At 40.1% G+C, this 23048-nt stretch overlaps 1 protein-coding gene across 1 annotated transcript in view; it reads right to left on the bottom strand.

Annotated features, from left to right (window-relative positions):
- Positions 1-538: 538 nt before the first annotated feature.
- LOC128655231 (CD209 antigen-like protein E) overlaps positions 539-23048 on the bottom strand; it is a 106318-nt gene continuing 83808 nt past the window's right edge. The window contains exons 6-7 of the mRNA XM_053708898.1: positions 2000-2130; positions 539-1446 (exon numbers count right to left, since the gene is read on the bottom strand). Coding sequence (XP_053564873.1) covers positions 1442-1446; positions 2000-2130 — 136 coding nt within the window. The 3' untranslated portion in view covers positions 539-1441. The remainder of the gene's footprint in view (positions 1447-1999; positions 2131-23048) is intronic.

Below are 23048 nucleotides of genomic sequence, written 5' to 3'. Positions count from 1 at the left end.
ACTAAAACTAACGCATGTGACTATGGGGGAGCGGCTCAAACAAATATGTGGGCAATAAAAAGTGTTCCTATAATTAAATACAATAGTTAAAAGTTAAGATATTGGGTTTTGGAGAGGGGCAGGAAGTGTCGCCAATTTTGCTGGAAAAGTAATGTTAATAAGCAGAATTATTGAAATATCCCCAAACTAAGGCTATTACCACCAATTTAAAATTATTATCTCTTTAAAATTAAACTTTAGAAATATTACATCTTTAACAGAATCTTAATTTATATTTTCATTCTGTTTCCTAGATCACTGGGAGTCCAGTGTGGTGAAGATATCCATTGACTCAGAATTTTATTTAAAGGAACTTAAAGCCCAACAATTTTATTTCATGATTAAGACAGAACATTCAATTTTAATCCCATTAAACACAATTTTTTTCTGGGGTAGTGCGTTCCAATTAGTAGTAAAATTATATATATATATATATATATATATATATATATATATATATATATATATATATAATACCCTCTGTTTTGAGGGCATTTGGGGCACATTTAGAAAATTTAACCAGAGATCTGATAAATTAGCGCTACACTTGTATTCTAGCCCTATATGTTTGAAATTAAGATTTTCGTGTCGTAAAAAAAATTTGGAAGACAATGTTCTAGGGAGATCCCTGGAAATTAAGGAGGGTTGGCCACCATACTTGCACAAGTACAATTATCTACATGACAGACTGTGATATAATAAATATATATAAAAACTTTACTACCCCTAAACAATGCTGATCTCTTCTGCCAAGTTCCAGGGTCAATGAAGATTAACATCCTTAGCATTGAAGAGGATACATCCTCTCTATACCATTTATCTCTATTGTTCTCTATAGTGTAAAGGACATTACACAAATGGTGATTGAATTGTAACACTTGTCTTGCGGTAAGATAAAAAGATATAGGGACCTGCCCTTTATACAGGTATCCAAAAAGGTAATAGCAGTAATAAGGTACTTAGATCTATTTTACATGCAGTGATGGATATATTACTATGTACCTGGAGTTTGTACTAGTCCAGAATCTGTCTATCAAACCAAGTAAAACATATTCCAGGAGCAGAACAATATATAGAATATAAAAAGATCACTGAAGCTAACAGGCTGCTGTAATCTTGCCCCATATTATGTACAGGTACCAAAAAGTCATTGGTTTAACGACTGCTTTGGTGTGTTTATCCAAACAAGAAGCTCAAGAGCATCAGTGATGCTTCCAGAAGGCCTCTTGACAAAGAATACTGAGAATACTCATAGTGCCAAATATCTAAAGTAAAAACATATATAAAATAAGGTCTTTCAGGCAACGGAAGAAATGAAGTTCAATCCTTCATAGTGGTTTCCTTCATTTAGAAAAACAGTCAACATCTTCAGAGAATCCGTGATGAAAACTGGTCTTTAAGGTCACTCTGATTTGTAAAGAGAAGTGAATAAAAATGAAGTTATTTCTCAGTATATTGATACAATATAGATTTATGAAGTATACAAAGTGTGAGCAGATACGTTACACATAGTCTACACCTCAAATTTTTACCTTAGATTAAGCTGAATAGCCTCCTGCACCCTTTTTTATATAATCCAGCAAGAACAGTAAAAAAGTTATTTTAAAATGACTATTGTTTCTGGTCACTTGGATTATAGCTTCTAAGCTCCGCCCACTGATCACATCACGATCTGGACTGCATCTATGCCCTCTGCTGTATAGCATTAACAGTCTGTTGAATCCAATTAGTGAGTCTTTTGTAACTAGTGAAGCCTTTAATGCAGCCCAGATTGCGATGTCATCAGTGGACAGAGCTTGGCAGCCATTTTAAAGTGACCAAAAACCAATAGTCATTTTAAATAACTTTTTTTTACGGTTACTGCTGCATGATATAGAAAAAGAGTACAGGAGGATATTTGCAATTTAATCTAAAGTAAGACTTTAAGATGATTAAGGTGCAGACTGTCCCTTGAACTTACCTTTAATGTATATCCTCTCTTTTGCAGATTTGGTGCAGACAAATAGTTTTTTGGTGTTGCAGTCATTTGCGTTATAACCATTGCCTTTGAGTACTATTGATCCACAATTCATATCCGGGTAATCAGAAATTCTAAGGAGAATTAAAGAATTGCTCTTAGGAACCTTCATATATTTTGGACAGTTATGACATTTTTATTCTTTAAATGCTCATGTTCCTTCCATGCACCCCACATCAAGCCCAGCAAGTAGAAGACCACCCCACAGACCACCAGTAACACTATGGGTCAGTTTATGAAAGATTCTCCAGCTTGGAGAGAAATTATAGCTTAGTATTCACAATGGCAGCACTCACTGAATTATTTAAGAAAAAGTGCAGAAATGGAAGTCCCAGAAAGATAACAGCTGCCTCTAAATATATCATGAATTTGGAGTAAACTTCACCTGCCTACAGCTAATAAATCAGTGAGAAAAGCAGGTGGCTTCTTAACTTATATTTTTGGCGAGCCTGAAGGCTTGCGCGGAAACTGCTACATTCACAGCATAATAAATCGGCCCCTATAACTTAAATTAAAATGAACTCTCTTCCTCCCATGCTTCTGCAATCTGCAGCTACACTTCTGCTGTCAGCAGAATTTGTGCAACAGTGGCGACTCTGGGAACAATATATAGGGGGCCACATAAGCTAACACAATCAAAACTGGGGGGGGGGGGGCACTAATCATTTTCACCACATATATTTTTTTTTTTTTATTACGGTACCTACTAAACCCCTGCACTGTGCCATGCAAGACTCATTTATCAAGGTCGTCATCTAGCAAAGCTTTATTTGAAAGTTAATAAAAATAAGAAAAAACATAATTTATGTAAGAACTTACCTGATAAATTAATTTCTTTCATATTGGCAAGAGTCCATAAGCTAGTGACGTATGGGATATACATTCCTACCAGGAGGGGCATAGTTTCCCAAACCTCAAAATGCCTATAAATACACCTCCCACCACACCCACAATTCAGTTTAACGAATAGCCAAGAAGTGAGGTGATAAGGAGCGAAAGCATCAAACAAGGAATTGGAATAATTGTGCTTTATACAAAAAAAATCATAACCACCACAAAAAGGGTTGGCCTCATTAACTCTTGCCAATATGAAAGAAATTAATTTATCAGGTAAGTTCTTACATAAATTATGTTTTCTTTCATGTAATTGGCAAGAGTCCATGAGCTAGTGACGTATGGGATAGCAGATACCCAAGATGTGGAACTTCCACGCAAGAGTCACTAGAGAGGGAGGGATAAAATAAAGACAGCCAATTCCGCTGAAAAAAATAATCTACAACCCAAATCAAAAAGTTTTAATCTTATAATGAAAAAAACTGAAATTATAAGCAGAAGAATCAAACTGAAACAGCTGCCTGAAGTACTTTTCTACCAAAAACTGCTTCTGAAGAAGAAAAAACATCAAAATGGTAGAATTTAGTAAAAGTATGCAAAGATCAAGTTGCTGCTTTGCAAATCTGATCAACAGAAGCTCCATTCCTAAAAGACTTTAACCAAGATGCCAAAGAAATTGCAGAAGCCTTCTGACCTTTCCTAAAATCAGAAAAGATAACAAATAGACCAGAAGTCTTTCTGAAATCTTTAGTAGCTTCAATATAATATTTCAAAGCTCTTACCACATCAAAAGAATGTAAAGATCTTTCCAAAGAATTCTTAGGATTATGACACAAAGAAGGGACAATAATTTCTCTACTAATGTTGTTAGAATTCACAACTTTAGGTAAAAATTTAAATGAAGTCCGCAACACCGCCTTATCCTGATGAAAAATCAGAAAAGGAGAATCACAAGAAAGAGCAGATAACTCAGAAACTCTTCTAGCAGAAGAGATGGCCAAAAGGAACAAAACTTTCCAAGAAAGTAATTTAATACCCAGAGAATGCATAGGTTCAAACAGAGGAGCCTGTAAAGCCCTCAGAACCAAATTAAGACTCCAAGGAGGAGAGATTGACTTAATGACAGGCTTGATACGAACCAAAGCCTGTACAAAACAATGAATATCAGGATGATTAGCAATTTTTCTGTGAAAAAGAACAGAAAGAGCAGAGATTTGTCCTTTCAAGGAACTTGCAGACAAACCCTTATCCAAAACAACCTGAAGAAACTGTAAAATTCTAGGAATTCTAAAAGAATGCCAAGAGAATTTATGAGAACACCAAGAAATGTAAGTCTTCCAAACTCGTAATAAATCTTTCTAGACATAGATTTACGAGCCTTTAACATAGTATTAATCACTGAAGCAGAGAAACCTCTATGACTAAGTATCAAGCGTTCAATCTCCATACCTTCAAATTTAATGATTTGAGATCCTGATGGAAAAAAGGGCCTTGAGATAGAAGGTCTGGCCTTAATGGAAGTGTCCAAGGTTGGCAACTGGTCACCCGAACGAGATCCGCATACCAAAACCTGTGTGGCCATGCTGGAGCCACCAGCAGTACAAACGAACGCTCCATTAGGATTTTGGAAATCACTTTTGGAAGAAGAACTAGAGGCGGGAAGATATAAGCAGGTTGATAATTCCAGGGAAGCGACAACACATCCACCGCTTCCGCCTGAGGATCCCTGGATCTGGACAGATACCTGGGAAGTTTCCGGTTTAGATGAGAAGCCATCAGATCTATTTCTGGAAGTCCTCAGAATTGAACAATCTGAAGAAATACCTCTGGGTGAAGAGACCATTCGCCCGGATGTAACGTCTGGCGACTGAGATAATCCGCTTCCCAATTGTCTATACATGGGATGTGAACCGCAGAGATTAGACAGGAGCTGGATTCCGCCCATACAAGTATCTGAGATACTTCTTTCATAGCCTGAGGACTGTGAGTCCCACCTTGATGATTCACATACGTCACGGTTGTGACATTGTCTGTCTGAAAACAAATAAACTATTCTCTCTTCAGAAGAGGCCAGAACTGAAGAGCTCTGAAAATCGCACGGAGTTCCAAAATGTTGATTGGTAATCTCGCCTCCTGAGATTCCCAAACCCCCTGCGCTGTCAGAGATCCCCATACAGCTCCCCAACCTGAAAGATTCGCATCTGTTGAGATCACAGTCCAGGTTGGACGAACAAAAGAGGCCCCTTGAATTAAACGATGGTGATCCAACCACCAAGTCAGAGAAGATCGAACATTGGGATTTAAGGATATTAATTGTGATATCTTTGTATAATCCCTGCACCATTGGTTCAGCATACAAAGCTGAAGAGGTCTCATGTGAAAACGAGCAAAAGGGATCGTGTCCGATGCAGCTGTCATGAGACCTAAGATTTCCATGCACAAAGCTACCGAAGGGAATGATTGAAACTGAAGGTTTTGACAAGCTGAAATCAATTTCAGACGTCTCTTTTCTGTTAGAGACAAAGTCATGGAAAACCAAAAAGATTACCCTTGTCTGAGGAAACAAGAAACTCTTTGGTAAATTGATCCTCCAACCATGTCTTTGAAGAAACACCACAAGTTGATTCGTATGAGATTCTGCAGAATGTAAAGACTGAGCAAGTACCAAGATATCGTCCAAATAAGGAAATACCGCAATACCCTGTTCTCTGATTACAGAGAGAAGGGCACCGAGAACCTTTGAAAAGATCCTTGGAGCTGTTGCTAGGCCAAAAGGAAGAGCAACAAACTGGTAATGCTTGTCTAGAAAATAGAATCTCAGGAACTGATAGTGGTCTGGATGAATTGGAATATGAAGATATGCATCCTGTAAGTCTATTGTAGACATATAATGCCCTTGCTGAACAAAAGGCAGAATAGTCCTTATAGTCACCATTTTGAATGTTGGTATCCTTACATAATGATTCAATATTTTTAGATCCAGAACTGGTCTGAAAGAATTCTCCTTCTTTGGTACAATAAACAGATTTGAATAAAACCCCAGACTCCGTTCCAGAACTGGAACTGGCACAATTACCCCAGCCGACTCCAGCTCTGAAATACATTTCAGAAACGCCTGAGCCTTTACTGGGTTTACTGGAATGCGCAAGAGGAAAAATCTTCTCACAGGCGGTCTTACCTTGAAACCTATTCTGTACCCATGAGAAACAATGTTCTGAATTCAAAGATTTTGAATGGAATTGATCCAAACATCTTTGAATAATCGTAACCTGCCCCCTACCAGCTGTGCTGGAATGAGGGCAGCACCTTCATGCAGATTTGGAAGCTGGTTTTGACTTTCTAAAAGGCTTGGATTTATTCAAGACTGGAGAATGTTTCCAAACGGAAACTGTTCCTTTAGGGGAAGGGTCAGGCTTCTGTTCCTTATTCTGTCGAAAGGAACGAAAATGATTAGCAGCCCTAAATTTACCTTTAGATTTTTTGTCCTGAGGCAAAAAAGCTCCCTTCCCCCCAGTAACAGTTGAAATTATAGAATCCAACTGAGAACCAAATAATGTATTACCTTGGAAAGAAAGAGAAAGCAATGTTGACTTAGAAGCCATATCTGCATTCCAAGATTTAAGCCATAAAGCTCTTCTAGCTATAATAGCTAAAGACATATACCTGACACCAATCCTAATGATATAAAAAATGGCATCACAAACAAAGTTATTAGCATGTTGAAGAAGTTTAACAATGCTATAAGCATTATGGTCTGACACTTGTTGCGCTAAAGCCTCCAACCAGAAGGTGGAAGCTGCAGCAACATCAGCCAAAGAAATAGCAGGTCTAAGAAGATTACCTAAACATAAATAAGCCTTCCTTAGAAAGGATTCAAGCTTCCTATCTAAAGTATCCTTAAAAGAAGTACTATCTGCCGTAGGAATAGTAGTACGTTTAGCAAGAGTAGAGATAGCCCCATCAACTTTGGGGATTTTCTCCCAAAACTCTAATCTATCAGATGGCAAAGGGTACAATTTCTTAAACCTTGGAGAAGGAGTAAATGAAGTACCCAGACTATTCCATTCCCTAGAAATTACTTCTGAACTAGCATCAGGAACTGGAAAAACTTCTGGAATAACTACATGAGGTTTAAAAACTGAATTTAAACGCTTATTAGTTTTAATATCAAGAGGACTAGACTCCTCCATATCCAATGCAATCAACACTTCTTTAAGTAAAGAACGAATAAACTCCATCTTAAACAAATATGAAGATTTAGCAGTGTCAATATCTGAGGCAGAATCTTCTGAACCAGATAGATCCTCAGAGATAGATAAGTCAGAATGATGGCGGTCATTTAAAAATTCATCCGAAATATGAGAAGTTTTAAAAGACCTTTTACGTTTACTAGAAGGAGGAATAACAGACAGAGCCTTCCGAATAGAATTAGAAACAAATTCTTTAACATTAACAGGAACATCCTGAACATTAGATGTTGAAGGAACAACAACAGGTAAAGGATTATTACTAATGGAAATATTATCCGCGTTGGATAGTTTATCATGACAACTAACACAAACTACAGCCGGAGGAACAGTTACCAAAAGTTTACAACAAATGCACTTAGCTTTGGTAGAACCGACATCAGGCAGCGTCTTTCCAGAAGTAGATTCTGATCGAGGGTCAGGTAGTGACATCTTGCAATATGTAATAGAAAAAACAACATATAAAGCAAAATTATCAAATTCCTTAAATGACAGTTTCAGGAATGGGAAAAAATGCAAAACAGAACAAGCCTCTAGAAACCAGAAGCAACTAAAAAGTGAGACTGAAATAATGTGAAAAAACTGGCGCCAAGTATGACGCCCACATTTTTGTCGCCAAGTATGATGCCCACATTTTTTGGCGCCAAAAAAAGTCTGCAACAAACATGCATCAAAAATGACGCAACTACGTGAAAATTTCCGGTACGATATTCTCGTGCCAAAAAAGTCTTGCGCCAAAAATGACGCAATAAATTGTAGCATTTTCTGCACCCGCAAGCCTAACAGCCCGCAATTTAGAAGAATAAAGTCAATTGAAATTTTTAAGGTAAGAAAAAATATTTAGTTCATAAGCATTTTTCCAAAAAATGAAACTGACAGTCTGAAAGAAGGAACACTGATTATCCTGAATCATGGCAAATATAAGTTTAAAACATATATTTAGAACTTTACATATAAAGCGCCCAACCATAGCTTAGAGTGTCATAAAGAAATAAAACTTACTTACCCTAAGACACTCATCTACATATAGTAGATAGCCAAACCAGTACTGAAACGAGAATGAGTAGAGGTAATGGTATATAAGAGTATATCGTCGATCTGAAAAGGGAGGTAGGAGAAGAAATCTCTACGACCGGTAACAGAGAACCTATGAAATAGATCACCTAGAGGAAGACCATGGTATTCAAATAGGCAACTCTCTTCACATCCCTCTGACATTCACTGCACTCTGAGAGGAAAACCGGGCTTCAGCCTGCTGCGAAGCGCATATTAACGTAGAAATCTAGCACAAACTTACTTCACCACCTCCATGGGAGGCAAAGTTTGTAAAACTGAATTGTGGGTGTGGTGAGGGGTGTATTTATAGGCATTTTGAGGTTTGGGAAACTTTGCCCCTCCTGGTAGGATTGTATATCCCATACATCACTAGCTCATGGACTCTTGCCAATTGCATGAAAGAAATGTATGCTTACCTGATAAATGTATTTCTTTTTTACACGATGAGTCCACGGATCTTCTAATTATTATTGGGAATATCACTCCTGCCCAGCAGGAGGCGACGGCAAAGAGCACCACAGCAAAGCTGTTAAATATCACCTCCCACCCCAGTCATTCGACCGAAGTAAAGGAGAGAAAGGAAGTAACAAGGTGCAGAGGTGTCTAAAGTTTATAACAAACCAACAACCTGTCTATAAAACAGGGCGGGCCGTGGACTCATCGGGTCAAAAAAGAAATACATTTATCAGGTAAGCATAAATTTTCTTTTTAATGACACAATGAGTCCACGGATCATCTAATTACTATTGGGAATCAGTACCCAAGCTAGAGTACACAGATAAGGGAGGGACAAGACAAGGAACCTAAACGGAAGGCACCACTGCTTGAAGAACCTTTCTCCCAAAAGCGGCCTCAGCCGAGGCAAAAGTGTCAAATTTATAGAACTTTGAAAAAGTGTGAAGAGAGGACCAAGTTGCAGCCTTGCAAATCTGTTCCACAGAAGCTTCATTTTTGAATGCCCATGAGAAAGCAACAGCCCTCGTGGAATGAGCCGTAATTCTCTCTGGAGGGTGCGGTCCAGCAGCTTCATTAGGCAAAACATATAATACTTTTCAGCCAAAAAGAAAGTAGCAGAAACAAGGCAGAAGACTGACGAAAACCCTTAGTCGCCTGTAGGTAAAATTTTATAGCGCGTACCACATCTAAATTGTGCAGAAGCCGTTCCTTCTGAGAAGATTAGCACACAAGGAAGGAACAACAATCTCCTGATTAATGTTCCGGTCAGAAACTACTTTAGCAAGAAATCCTAATTTTGTACGTAAAACTACCTTATCCGATTGAAAAATAAGGTAAGGAGACTCATACTGCAATGCCGAGAGCTCTGACACTCTACGAGCAGAAGAAATAGCAACAAGAAACAAAACTTTGCAAGTTAACAACTTAATATCTAAGGAATGCATAGGCTCAAATGGAGCCCCTTGAAGAACCTTAAGAACTAAATTAAGACTCCAGGGAGGATTAACTGGTTAGAACACAGGCCTGATCCTGACCAAGGCCTGGCAAAAAGATTGCACATCTGTTACGTCTGCCAGACGCTTATGTAACAAAATAGACAAGGCAGATATTTGACCCTTTAGGGAAATTGCCGATAATCCTGTCTCCAAACCTTCTTGGAGGAATGACAAAATTCTAGGAATAATAACTCTACTCCAAGAGTAGCCCTTGGATTCACGCCAATAGGGATATTTATGCCATATCTTATAGTAAATCTTTCTAGTTACAGGTTTACGAGCCTGAATCATGGTCTCTATGAAAAGCCCCGCTTAGATAAAATTATATGTTAAATCTCCAAGCAGTCAGCTTCAGAGAAACTAGGTTTGGATGAAGGAAGGGCCCTTGAATTAGAAGGTCCTTTCTCAGCGGAAGGCTCCAAGGTGGAAGAGACGACATGTCCACCAGATCTGCATACCAAATCCTGCGAGGCCAAGCCGGTGCAATGAGGATCACTGATGCCCTCTCCTGCTTGATTTGAGCAATGACCCGAGGAAGAAGAGCAAACGGAGGAAATAGGTATGCTAGACTTAAGGTCCAAGGTACTGCCAGGGCGTCTATCAGTACAGCCCGAGGGTCCCAGAACCTCTATCCGTACCTCAGAAGTTTGGCATTCTGTCGAGATGCCATGAGACCCAATTCCGGCTGACCCCATTTAAGAATCAGGCTGGAACACATTTCAGGGTGGAGTTCCCACTCCCCCGGATGAAAGGTCTGCCTGCTCAGGAAGTCCGCCTCCCAGTTGTCCACCCCTGGGATGTGGATCGCCGACAGACAGCATGAGTGGGTTTATGTCCACCAAATTATTTTGGCTACCTCTGTCATTGCTAAGGAACTCTGCGTTCCTCCCCAATGATTTATATAAGCCACTGAAGTTATGTTGTCCGACTGGAACCTGATAAACCGGGCCGAAGCTAACTGGGGCCAGGCCAGAAGAGCATTGAAGATCGCTCTTAGCTCCAGAATGTTTATAGGCAGAACAGACTCTGAGTCCAAATTCCCTGAGCCTTTAGGGAGCCCTAGAAGGCTGGCGTCTGTTACAATCACCCAAGAGGGTCTGCGAAAGCAGGTTCCCTGGGAGAGATGATCCTGAGACAAACACCATCAAAGAGAATCCCTTGACTCCTGCTCCAGTAGTATTCTTGGAGACAAATCCGCATAATCTCCATTCCATTGACTGAGCATGTTTAACTGCAGAGGTCTGAGGTGGAAACGAGCGAACGGGATGATGTCCATTGCCGCCACCATCAGCCCAATTACCTCTATGCACTGAGACACAGATGGTCGAGGAGCGGACTGAAGTGCTAGGCAAGAATCGAAAATCTTTGATTTCCTGACTTCTGTCAGAAAAATCTTCATTGATAGGGAATCTATTATGGTTCCCAAGAAGGTTACCCTTGTATTTGGAACTAAGGAGTTCTTTTCCAAATTTACCTTCCATCCGTGAGATCGCAGGAAAGATAACATTTCCATGTGGGACCTTGCTTGTTGAAAGGATGGCGCCTGGCCCAGGATGTCGTCCACATAGGGTGCCACTGTGATGCCCCGTAATCGGAACACCGCCAACAAAGATCCCAGAACCTTTGAGAAAATTCTGGGAGCTGTGGCAAGACCGAAAGGCAGAGCCATGAATTGGAAGTGTTTGTCTAAAAAAGAAAACCTTAGAAACTTGTGATGATCCCTGTGAATGGGAACATGCAGATACGCGTCCTTTGGTCCAAGAGGGTCAATTTATGACAACAGTGGATTTAAAGGGAGAATGGAACGAATAGTTTCCATCTTGAAGGACAGTACTCTGAGAAATTTGTTTAGACTCTTGAGATCTAAACTTGGCCTGAAGGTTCCCTCTTTTTTGGGAACCATGAATAGATTGGAATAAAACTCCAGACCCCGTTCCTGCATCGGAACAGGAACTATCACTCCCAGGTCAAAGAGGTCTCTTACGCAGTGTAACAAACGCCTCTTTTTGTCTGGTCTACAGATAATCTTGAAAGCAGAAACCTGCCTCTGGGAGGAAAACTTTTGAACTCTAGTTTGTATTCCTGGAACACTATGTCCACTGCTCAGGGATCCTGAACATCTCGAAACCAAGCCTAAGTGAAGAGGGAAAGCCTGCCCCCTGCAAGAACCGGTCCTGGATCGGGGGCAGGCCCTTCATGCTGTCTGATTCAATAGCAGGCTTCTTGGATGATTTTCCCTTATTCCAAGACTGATTGGGTCTCCAGGAAGGTTTAGACTGATCTTGCTTGGAAGAGGAATAATTTCCCTTGAAATTTTGAAAAGAACGAAAATTACTCTGTCGTCCCTTTTGCTTGTTTCTCTTATCCTGAAGGAGAAGATGACCCTTTCCTCCTGTAATATCAGAGATTATTTCCGTTAAACACGGTCTTTCCCTTGTAAGGAATCGCCAAAAGTTTAGACCAAGGTTTTAACCATAATGCTCTGTGGGCAAGAACCGCAAAACCTGATATTTTTGCTCCTAGTTAGCCAATTCCTTTATTACTGATGCTTCCCTACAGGTTATCAAACCTAAGAGCTTTTATCCTATCCTGAATCTTATCAAGGGGAGTGTCTGTCCTGATAGCATCAGACAATGCATCAAACCAATATGCCGTCACGCTAGTGACGGTAGCAATGCACACTGCAGGTTGCCATTGTAACCCCTGGTGTACATACATCTTATTGAGCAACCCATCTAACTTCTTATCCATAGGATCCTTAAATGCATAACTATCCTCTATGGGTATAGTAGTTCTCTTGGCCAGAATGGAAACTGCCCTTACACCTTGGGTACTGTTTGCCAAGACTCCTTGATAGAGTCCGCTGTGGGAAACATTTTTTTAAATATAGGAGATGGAGAAAAAGGGATACCTGGTCTTTCCCATTCCTTAGCAATAATCTCAGTAGCTCAATCTGGTACAGGAAAAACCTCCACCAAGGAAGGTACATCAAAATAGTTGTTTAGCTTACTGGATTTTTTAGGGTTAAAAACGATTGTGGTGTCGCTGTCGTCCAATGTAGCTAAAACCTCCTTGAGTAACAGACGGCGGTGTTCTAGCTTAAACATGAAAGATACAACTTCAGTATCAGCAAGAGGAATTACACTGTCAGAATCTGAAATTTCACCTTCAGATGCTACTAAGGAATCCTCCTCCTCAGGCTTCTGGGAGGGGGCTTTCGAAATAGCAACAACTGCGTCAGAAACCTCGCTTACTGAATGTCTGTTTCTCCTCTTACGCTTTTCCTGCAACATTGGAAAAGTAGACAACACATCAGAAACTGCAGAAGACATCAAAGAAGCGATGTCTAGTAAAGTAACTCTAGAAGGAGTTAGTGGAAGCAGGGCACTGCATGTGAGGGCAGTAAAATTTGGGACGCTTGAGAAGAAAGCTGCGGCATATATTAAGCATTGTCATTAGATTCCTGAACAGCATCCTCTTTGGAAAATGTTGGCTCAGAAAAAAAAGTCTATCCCTATAATTTAAAGTCCTCTCAATACATGAGGAACAGAAAGGGATTGGTGGTTCCACATTGGCATCAAAACACAAAGAACAAGTGACACTTTGCATAACCTCTTGGTCCATTCTGAATCACAATGGATCAATTTATCAATAAAAAGTAAAAAATTTTTTTTTTTTTTATTTAAATTCTTTTATTGAGAGTATTCCAAAATATACATAGAAAAGCATTAAAGAAACTTTTGAATTGACATCAAATGTTACAATAGATAATTATTTGTTACAATTAAACAATTAGATTTATAACAATAAGACTCGAGGTTAATTATTACTACTGGATTAGGTAACAGGTACCAATCAGCCGACACTCAAAAATAAAAGTATACAATGGATATGTTAATAGTGAAGATGACCGTTGTGGGAATGACTATGACCTCCTTCCGACTGTCATAAGTTAACCCTATGTTGTGAGTATGTTTAGAGTCTAAGTGTAAAGAGCTTGCATGCGAGATTACAATTTTATGGTCGATTGATAGAATTGAACAAGGGAATGAGTTACTATTGGCTATTAATATATTCCTCCCATAGAAATGTTATGTTACGGAATTCTTCTGCACGCCTGGTGCTAGTATAATGGTATTTCTCCAACTGGAGATAGTGTGTTACCCTGGATTTCCAGACTGCGAGGGATGGCAGGTCTGATTTTTTTCCAATTAAGCGGGATTAGTCTTTTAGCAGAGTTGATCATGATTGTGAGAAGTGTTTGTTTTAGTTTGCATGTAATTTTGGGGAATTTGTTGAAAAGAAAAACCCAAGGTGTAAACGGAAGTGGTGCGCCCATAGCTTTTTCAATCTCTGGTCTAAGGGAGCACCAGAAGGATGATGCTTTCGGGCATGTCCACCAGATATGTGCAAAAGTAGCTGGCTCTCCACAGTTCCTCCAGCACATGGTGGTCGTGTTGGGAAATAAGTGATGTAGTCGGACTGGTGTGTAGTACCACCTACTTAGCAGTTTGATATTCATTTCCAGCACCGAAATGGATGATGAAGCTTTTGTCATCTGGTGAAAGATGATATTCCAATCTGGTGGGTCCAGGGTGACTTCTAAGTATTTTTCCCATTTAGCTACATATGTAGGGGGTATCGAGTGGGACCCTCGTGATAGTATTTTATATGTTAAAGATTCCTCTCTGTGGATGAGATTGAAAGCATATTGCTTCAAATTGAGAAAGTTGCCTTTTAAATTGAAATCTGGAGGTATGTGTTGTTAGATAGTGTTTCAGTTGTGTGTAAGTGTACCAGTTTTGGAAGTTGGCCCCAAGGATATCGCATATTGCCTGTTGTGGTTGAATTTCATCATCTTTGTATAGAAGGTGGTGTGGGATAGAGCTTTGTAAAAAAGGAGTGTGTTGGGATATGTCGGGTGTTCTTTTCAAAAATGGAAGTGGTGTGTTCTTGCTAGCTGGGGTCAGAGGGGAGTATGTGGTGGAGACTTGGGGTATTTCTGAAGTATTTTGTCCCATTGTCTAAAGGTTTCATGTACTAGCCTAGGGGTTGTGTGAAGTAATTTACGTTGGGCATTGGGAATCCAACAGTTCCCGCACAGATAATGCCGATCTGAGAGTGATTGCTCTAGCTGTACCCATTCCTTGTTCATGTTGTGTTTGCACCAATCAGCGATTCGTGTTAGGAAAACTGCCTGTCTGTAGCGCATTAGATTTGGGGCTCCGATCCCTCCCAACTCCTTTGGGCGGTATAGAGTGGAAGTAGCAATGCGGGGCCTTTTATGCGACCATATGAAACAATTTATTTGTTTTTGTAGAGAAAATAGTAGGTGGTCTGGGAGGGGAACTGGGAGAGTTTGTAAATAGTACAAGATTTTGGGTAAAATAATCATTTTGATCGCATTGATTTTTCCTAGCCAGGATAGGGGCTTACAATTCCATGAGTTAAGGGTTGTTTGGGTTGTTGAGTTAAGGGTTTTATAGTTTAGGGAGATTATAGTTTCTATAGACGTTGAGATATAAACCCCCAGATATTTGATTGCTTTAGGTTGTATGCGAAAATGGTAATTTTGTTGTGATTTCTCTATTACATTAGGGTGTAAGTGTATGGCCAATAATTCAGATTTTGAGACATTGATTTTAAAGTTGGAGTATAATCCATACGCTTGTAGCGTTCGTAACAGGGGGGGCAGTGATGTTTCAGGGTCGTTTAGCGTTAAAAAGATATCATCCGCGTAAAGGGTTATCTTATATGTAGTGGATCCAATCTCCATTCCATGAATGTTGGCATTGTGTCTAATATGGGAGGCAAGCACTTCCATCGCCAATATAAATAAAAGCGGCGGGAGCGGGCAGCCCTGTCTTGTTCCATTTTTAATGTTAAAAGGGGGAGAGATGGAGTCGTTTAATTTAATTTTGGCCTGTGGGTTATTGTAGAGTGCGAATATTTTCCCTATAATTTGTTGGGGGAAGCCGAATGTGTACATAGTTTGTTTTAGAAAAGACCAGTCTAGCCTGTCAAAGGACTTTTCTGCATCCATAGCCAAGAATGCTTATTGGATCTTTTGGGTAGCGGCGTATTCCATAAGGTCTAATATTTTGGTGGTATTGTCCCTAGCCTCTCTAGAGGGTGTGAAGCCTGCTTGATTGATATGTATGATTGAGGGTAGGATTAGGTTTATTCTGGTAGCTATAATTTTTGCAAACAGTTTTACATCAAAATTCAGGAGGGAGATGGGGCGGAAATTCATAGGTGTGTCTGGGGGTTTGCCTGGTTTCGGAAGCACAACCACCTGTGCCTCCAGCATTGTAGATGGGAAGGGGTTATTGTCTGCTACCTCATTGAAAATCATAGTAAGGTGAGGTGTCAATATATTCGAGAAGGTTTTATAATATTTGGCTGTAAAGCCATCTGGCCCTGGGCTTTTCCCATTTTTAAGGGATTTAATAGCTGTTTGGACTTCCTGAGGGGTTATTGGTTTGTTGAGTAGGTTTTTTTTTATCTTCTGTCAGTGTGGGTGTCGGGTATTTTGTAATGTACTTTGAGTTTGGCAGAATGATCTGCTGTAGGGCCTTCATTTTTGAGATTATATTATGCATGGAAGGCCTGTAGGATATCCGGGGTAGTCTGGAATGGGTTCCCTTTGGGGCTTTGTATTTCATAGATATGGGATTTAAATCTCTTTTTTTTTTTAATGCTCTGGCTAAAAGTTTACCTGATCTATTATTTTCAAAATAAAACAAACTATTAGTTTTTTTGCATTGAAGCTGGTATTCTATGTCCAAGAAGTTGTCTAACTATGTTCGAGTAGTCTGAAGTTCGGTTAGAATATAAGGCCTAGATTTAGAGTTCGGCGGTAGCCGTCAAAACCAGCGTTAGAGGCTCCTAACGCTGGTTTTGGGCGCCCGCTGGTATTTGGAGTCAGTGATTAAAGGGTCTAACGCTCACTTTACAGCCGCGACTTTTCCATACCGCAGATCCCCCTACGCCATTTGCGTAGCCTATCTTTTCAATGGGATCTTCCTAACGCCGGTATTTAGAGTCGTTTCTGCAGTGAGCGTTAGAGCTCTAACGACAAGATTCCAGCCGCCTGAAAATAGCAGGAGTTAAGAGCTTTCTGGCTAACGCCGGTTTATAAAGCTCTTAACTACTGTACCCTAAAGTACACTAACACCCATAAACTACCTATGTACCCCTAAACCGAGCTCCCCCCACATCGCCGCCACTCGATTAAAATTTTTAACCCCTAATCTGCCGACCGCCACCTACGTTATACTTATGTACCCCTAATCTGCTGCCCCTAACACCGCCGACCCCTGTATTATATCTATTAACCCCTAACTTGCCCCCCACAACGTCGCCGCAAGCTACTTAAAATAATTAACCCCTAATCTTCCGACCGCAAATCGCCGCCACCTACGTTATCCCTATGTACCCCTAATCTGCTACCCCTAACATCGCCGACCCCTATGTTATATTTATTAACCCCTAATCTGCCCCCCACAACGTCGCCGACACCTACCTACACTTATTAACCCCTAATCTGCCGACCGGAGCTCACCGCTATTCTAATAAATGGATTAAACCCTAAAGCTAAGTCTAACCCTAACACTAACACCCCCCTAAGTTAAATATAATTTTTATCTAACGAAATAAATTAACTCTTATTAAATAAATGATTCCTATTTAAAGCTAAATACTTACCTGTAAAATAAATCCTAATATAGCTACAATATAAATTATAATTATATTATAGCTATTTTAGGATTAATATTTATTTTACAGGCAACTTTGTAATTATTTTAACCAGGTACAATAGCTATTAAATAGTTAAGAACTATTTAATAGTTACCTAGTTAAAATAATAACAAATTTACCTGTAAAATAAATCATAACCTAAGATATAATTAAACCTAACACTACCCTATCAATAAAATAATTAAATAAACTACCTACAATTACCTACAATTAACCTAACACTACACTATCAATAAATTAATTAAACACAATTGCTACAAATAAATAAAATTAAATAAACTATCTAAAGTACAAAAAATAAAAAAGAACTAAGTTACAGAAAATAATAAAATATTTACAAACATAATAAAAATATTACAACAATTTTAAACTAATTACACCTACTCTAAGCCCCCTAATAAAATAACAAAGCCCCCCAAAATAAAAAATTCCCTACCCTATTCTAAAATACAAATATTACAAGCTCTTTTACCTTACCAGCCCTGAACAGGGCCCTTTGCGGGGCATGCCCCAAGAATTTCAGCTCTTTTGCCTGTAAAAAAAAACATACAATACCCCCCCCCAACATTACAACCCACCACCCACATACCCCTAATCTAACCCAAACCCCCCTTAAATAAACCTAACACTACCCCCCTGATGATCTTCCTACCTTGTCTTCACCATGCCAGGTTCACCGATCCGTCCTGGCTCCAAGATCTTCATCCAACCCAAGCGTGGGCTAGACATCCACTGAAGAAGTCCAGAAGAGGGTCCAAAGTCTTCCTCCTATCCGGCAAGAAGAGGACATCCGGACCGGCAAACATCTTCTCCAAGCGGCATCTTCTATCTTCTTCCATCCGATGACGACCGGCTCCATCTTGAAGACCTCCAGCGCGGATCCATCCTCTTCTTCCGACGACTAGACGACGAATGACGGTTCCTTTAAGGGACGTCATCCAAGATGGCGTCCCTCGAATTCCGATTGGCTGATAGGATTCTATCAGCCAATCGGAATTAAGGTAGGAATTTTCTGATTGGCTGATGGAATCAGCCAATCAGAATATAGTTCAATCCGATTGGCTGATCCAATCAGCCAATCAGATTGAGCTCGCATTCTATTGGCTGTTCCGATCAGCCAATAGAATGCGAGCTCAATCTGATTGGCTGATTGGATCAGCCAATCGGATTGAACTATATTCTGATTGGCTGATTCCATCAGCCAATCAGAAAATTCCTACCTTAATTCCGATTGGCTGATAGAATCCTATCAGCCAATCGGAATTCGAGGGACGCCATCTTGGATGACGTCCCTTAAAGGAACCGTCATTCGTCGTCTAGTCGTCGGAAGAAGAGGATGGATCCGCGCTGGAGGTCTTCAAGATGGAGCCGGTCGTCATCGGATGGAAGAAGATAGAAGATGCCGCTTGGAGAAGATGTTTGCCGGTCCGGATGTCCTCTTCTTGCCGGATAGGAGGAAGACTTTGGACCCTCTTCTGGACTTCTTCAGTGGATGTCTAGCCCACGCTTGGGTTGGATGAAGATCTTGGAGCCAGGACGGATCGGTGAACCTGGCATGGTGAAGACAAGGTAGGAAGATCATCAGGGGGGTAGTGTTAGGTTTATTTAAGGGGGGTTTGGGTTAGATTAGGGGTATGTGGGTGGTGGGTTGTAATGTTGGGGGGGGGTATTGTATGTTTTTTTTTACAGGCAAAAGAGCTGAAATTCTTGGGGCATGCCCCGCAAAGGGCCCTGTTCAGGGCTGGTAAGGTAAAAGAGCTTGTAATATTTGTATTTTAGAATAGGGTAGGGAATTTTTTATTTTGGGGGGCTTTGTTATTTTATTAGGGGGCTTAGAGTAGGTGTAATTAGTTTAAAATTGTTGTAATATTTTTATTATGTTTGTAAATATTTTATTATTTTCTGTAACTTAGTTCTTTTTTATTTTTTGTACTTTAGATAGTTTATTTAATTTTATTTATTTGTAGCAATTGTGTTTAATTAATTTATTGATAGTGTAGTGTTAGGTTAATTGTAGGTAATTGTAGGTAGTTTATTTAATTATTTTATTGATAGGGTAGTGTTAGGTTTAATTATATCTTAGGTTATGATTTATTTTACAGGTAAATTTGTTATTATTTTAACTAGGTAACTATTAAATAGTTCTTAACTATTTAATAGCTATTGTACCTGGTTAAAATAATTACAAAGTTGCCTGTAAAATAAATATTAATCCTAAAATAGCTATAATATAATTATAATTTATATTGTAGCTATATTAGGATTTATTTTACAGGTAAGTATTTAGCTTTAAATAGGAATCATTTATTTAATAAGAGTTAATTTATTTTGTTAGATAAAAATTATATTTAACTTAGGGGGGTGTTAGTGTTAGGGTTAGACTTAGCTTTAGGGGTTAATCCATTTATTAGAATAGCGGTGAGCTCCGGTCGGCAGATTAGGGGTTAATAATTGAAGGTAGGTGTCGGCGATGTTAGGGAGGGCAGATTAGGGGTTAATACTATTTATGATAGGGTTAGTGAGGCGGATTAGGGGTTAATAACTTTATTATAGTAGCGGTGCGGTCCGCTCGGCAGATTAGGGGTTAATAAGTGTAGGCAGGTGTCGGCGACGATGTGGGGGGCAGATTAGGGGTTAATAAATATAACATAGGGGTCGGCGATGTTAGGGCAGCAGATTAGGGGTACATAGGGATAACGTAGGTGGCGGCGGTTTACGGAGCGGCAGATTAGGGGTTAAAAGTGTAATGCAGGGGTCAGCGATAGCGGGGGCGGCAGATTAGGAGTTAATAAGTGTAAGGTTAGGGGTGTTTAGACTCGGGGTACATGTTAGGGTGTTAGGTGCAGACTTAGGAGGTGTTTCCCCATAGGAAACAATGGGGCTGCGTTAGGAGCTGAACGCTGCTTTTTTGCAGGTGTTAGGTTTTTTTTCAGCTCAAACAGCCCCATTGTTTCCTATGGGAGAATCGTGCACGAGCACGTTTTTGATGCCGGCCGCGTCCGTAAGCAACTCTGGTATCGAGAGTTGCATTTGCGGTATAAATGCTCTACGCTCCTTTTTTGGAGCCTAACGCAGCATTTGTTTGAACTCTCGATACCAGAGTTAAATTTATGGTGCGGCCAGAAAAAAACCCGCGGAGCGTTAACAGCCCTTTTACCGCCGAACTCTAAATCTAGGCCTTAGTGTTTTCTGGGGATCTTTTATGTGCGTGTTCTAGCTGTGCATATTTTGTTGTTAGGTCCTGATATTGTTTATGGTAGGTCTGTGTGTAATGGGCTTTTATTTTGATCAGCTCTCCACGGAGTACACATTTATGTGTTTACCAAATTGCAAAGTTGTTTGCAATCGACCGGGAGTTGATGGTAAAATATTCTTCTATAGATTTAGCTAGTTTAGGAACTAAGTCTGGGTGATCCAAGAGGTTGTCATCTAATTTCCATTGGTACGGGGTGAGAGGGGTGTTAGGCCAGGTAAATTTGAGCTGAACAGACGAGTGGTCTGACCAGAAAGTTGGTATTATGTCGCACTTGTTTATGTGAGAAAGACCGCTCTGGTTTGTAAGGATGTAGTCTAGCCTACTGTAGGACTTGTTGGGGTGGGAAAAGAAGGTATAGTCTCTTTTCTCTCTGTGTAGGAATCTCCAAGTATCGTAAAGCTTCATGTCTCATTCCCTGCCAGATGGTTTTGGAAAGTTTTCTGGGGATTTGTATATTCACATTGGTACTATCAATTGTGGGCTTCAACGGTACATTGAAATCTCCAGATAGAAAGATTGGGCCTTTAGCTAAGTCCACTATTCTAGTAAACATAGTGTGGAAGAAGGAGAGTTGATGGGTATTGGGAGCGTATATGTTTATGAGTGTTATGGGTCTTCCATATAATAGACCCGTCAGGCCCAGGTAACGGCCTTCCCTGTCTGCAATCTTTTGGATAATGGTAAATGGGACAGATTTATGTATCAGAATGCTCACCCCGTTTTTTTTTTATTCGGGCCTGTACTGTGGAAGTGTGTGGTGAAGTGCTTCCCAAAGTATTTTGGTATGTGGTGTGATTTAAAATGCGTTTCTTGAAGGAAGAGGATATCTATGTGTCGTTTTGATAGATCGGATAAGGCCTTGGATCTCTTTATTGGCGAGTTAAAGCCTTTGACGTTTTGAGTCAGAAGGGTCAGTTGAGGTGGTGGGTTAAAGGTCATTGTTGATATTATGGAGTTGTAAACTGCTGTGGTATGATTGAGTGTTAAGGCATGTATTGGCATAGGGCTCGAGAATAAGACAGATGTTTTTGAATATTGCAACAAGTGTTAGAATTGCATTAAACTGGGTGCATATCAAGTAACAATATATCCAACTAGACAAAACACACACAAAAAAACATTTCAAACAGAGTAAACAGAAAAAAGGCTCTCTGCCTAACATAGGTCATTTCTGAGAGCGCTTGTGAAAGGGAAAACTGTTGGCTAACCCTTTAGGTGTACATAGGAAAGATTATTATCCCTTGGATTAGAAATGATCAAAACTTCTAGCAGCTTAGATAAATAGAGAGTATAGCCTTTGGCGGAGCACATATACTCTTAGTGTCACTCAGCCAAACTTTTCAAAGTATAAATTGCTTTCAGCATAAGGCATGTGCCCATAAATGGCAATTAAATCATTTGGACGTAACATTATATTTAACCTGACTCTGCTATATGCGTGAACTGTACTTCTATTAAAGGGATACATTGTCTGTTTGCCAGAATATGATATGCACTTGCTCCCAGCAGCGACCGCCATGCACATATTCATGTTTAGGGTGCTTGTAGATTGTGAAGGTCAGTAACGCCCCCTCAAATTTCATACAGTACATGGCTGTCGCCGCCACACACAAACACACCCCATAGGTCTAACCGAGCTTAACTAGAAACATAGAGCCTTTCATAACAATAAACACTCAGTAAGACTGAGGCATACTTATCATAACCTTAGAATGAGAAAAAGGAAGTCTTTCAAGTTCAATGAGTTGAGTCCTTGTAAGCCTCATGATTTTGCAATGAAGCAGGTGGCGAATCTGGATGCAGGTGGGAGGACTGTGTTTGGCTGGAGTTTTGATTCCGCCTGCCAGCAGCCATCTGTTCAGATGTAAGTCTGTCTCTGTTGTTTCCTGATGTTGAGGGTCCAGGCTTGTGTTGGGCGTTGGAGTCAGATGGGGGGTCTATCCCTAGTAGTTTGCAAAAAACAGAATTTATGCTTACCTGATAAATTACTTTCTCCAACGGTGTGTCCGGTCCACGGCGTCATCCTTACTTGTGGGATATTCTCTTCCCCAACAGGAAATGGCAAAGAGCCCAGCAAAGCTGGTCACATGATCCCCCCTAGGCTCCGCCTTCCCCAGTCATTCGACCGACGTAAAGGAGGAATATGCATAGGAGAAATCATATGATACCGTGGTGACTGTAGTTAGAGAAAATAATTCAACAGACCTGATCAAAAACCAGGGCGGGCCGTGGACCGGACACACCGTTGGAGAAAGTAATTTATCAGGTAAGCATAAATTCTGTTTTCTCCAACATAGGTGTGTCCGGTCCACGGCGTCATCCTTACTTGTGGGAACCAATACCAAAGCTTTAGGACACGGATGATGGGAGGGAACAAATCAGGTCGC

The sequence above is a fragment of the Bombina bombina genome, chromosome 4 (genome assembly GCF_027579735.1).
Source record: "Bombina bombina isolate aBomBom1 chromosome 4, aBomBom1.pri, whole genome shotgun sequence".
In the NCBI taxonomy this organism is placed as follows: Eukaryota; Metazoa; Chordata; class Amphibia; order Anura; family Bombinatoridae; genus Bombina; species Bombina bombina.
Note: the sequence above shows the minus strand (reverse complement) of the source record. Positions and strands in the feature narration are given on the sequence as shown.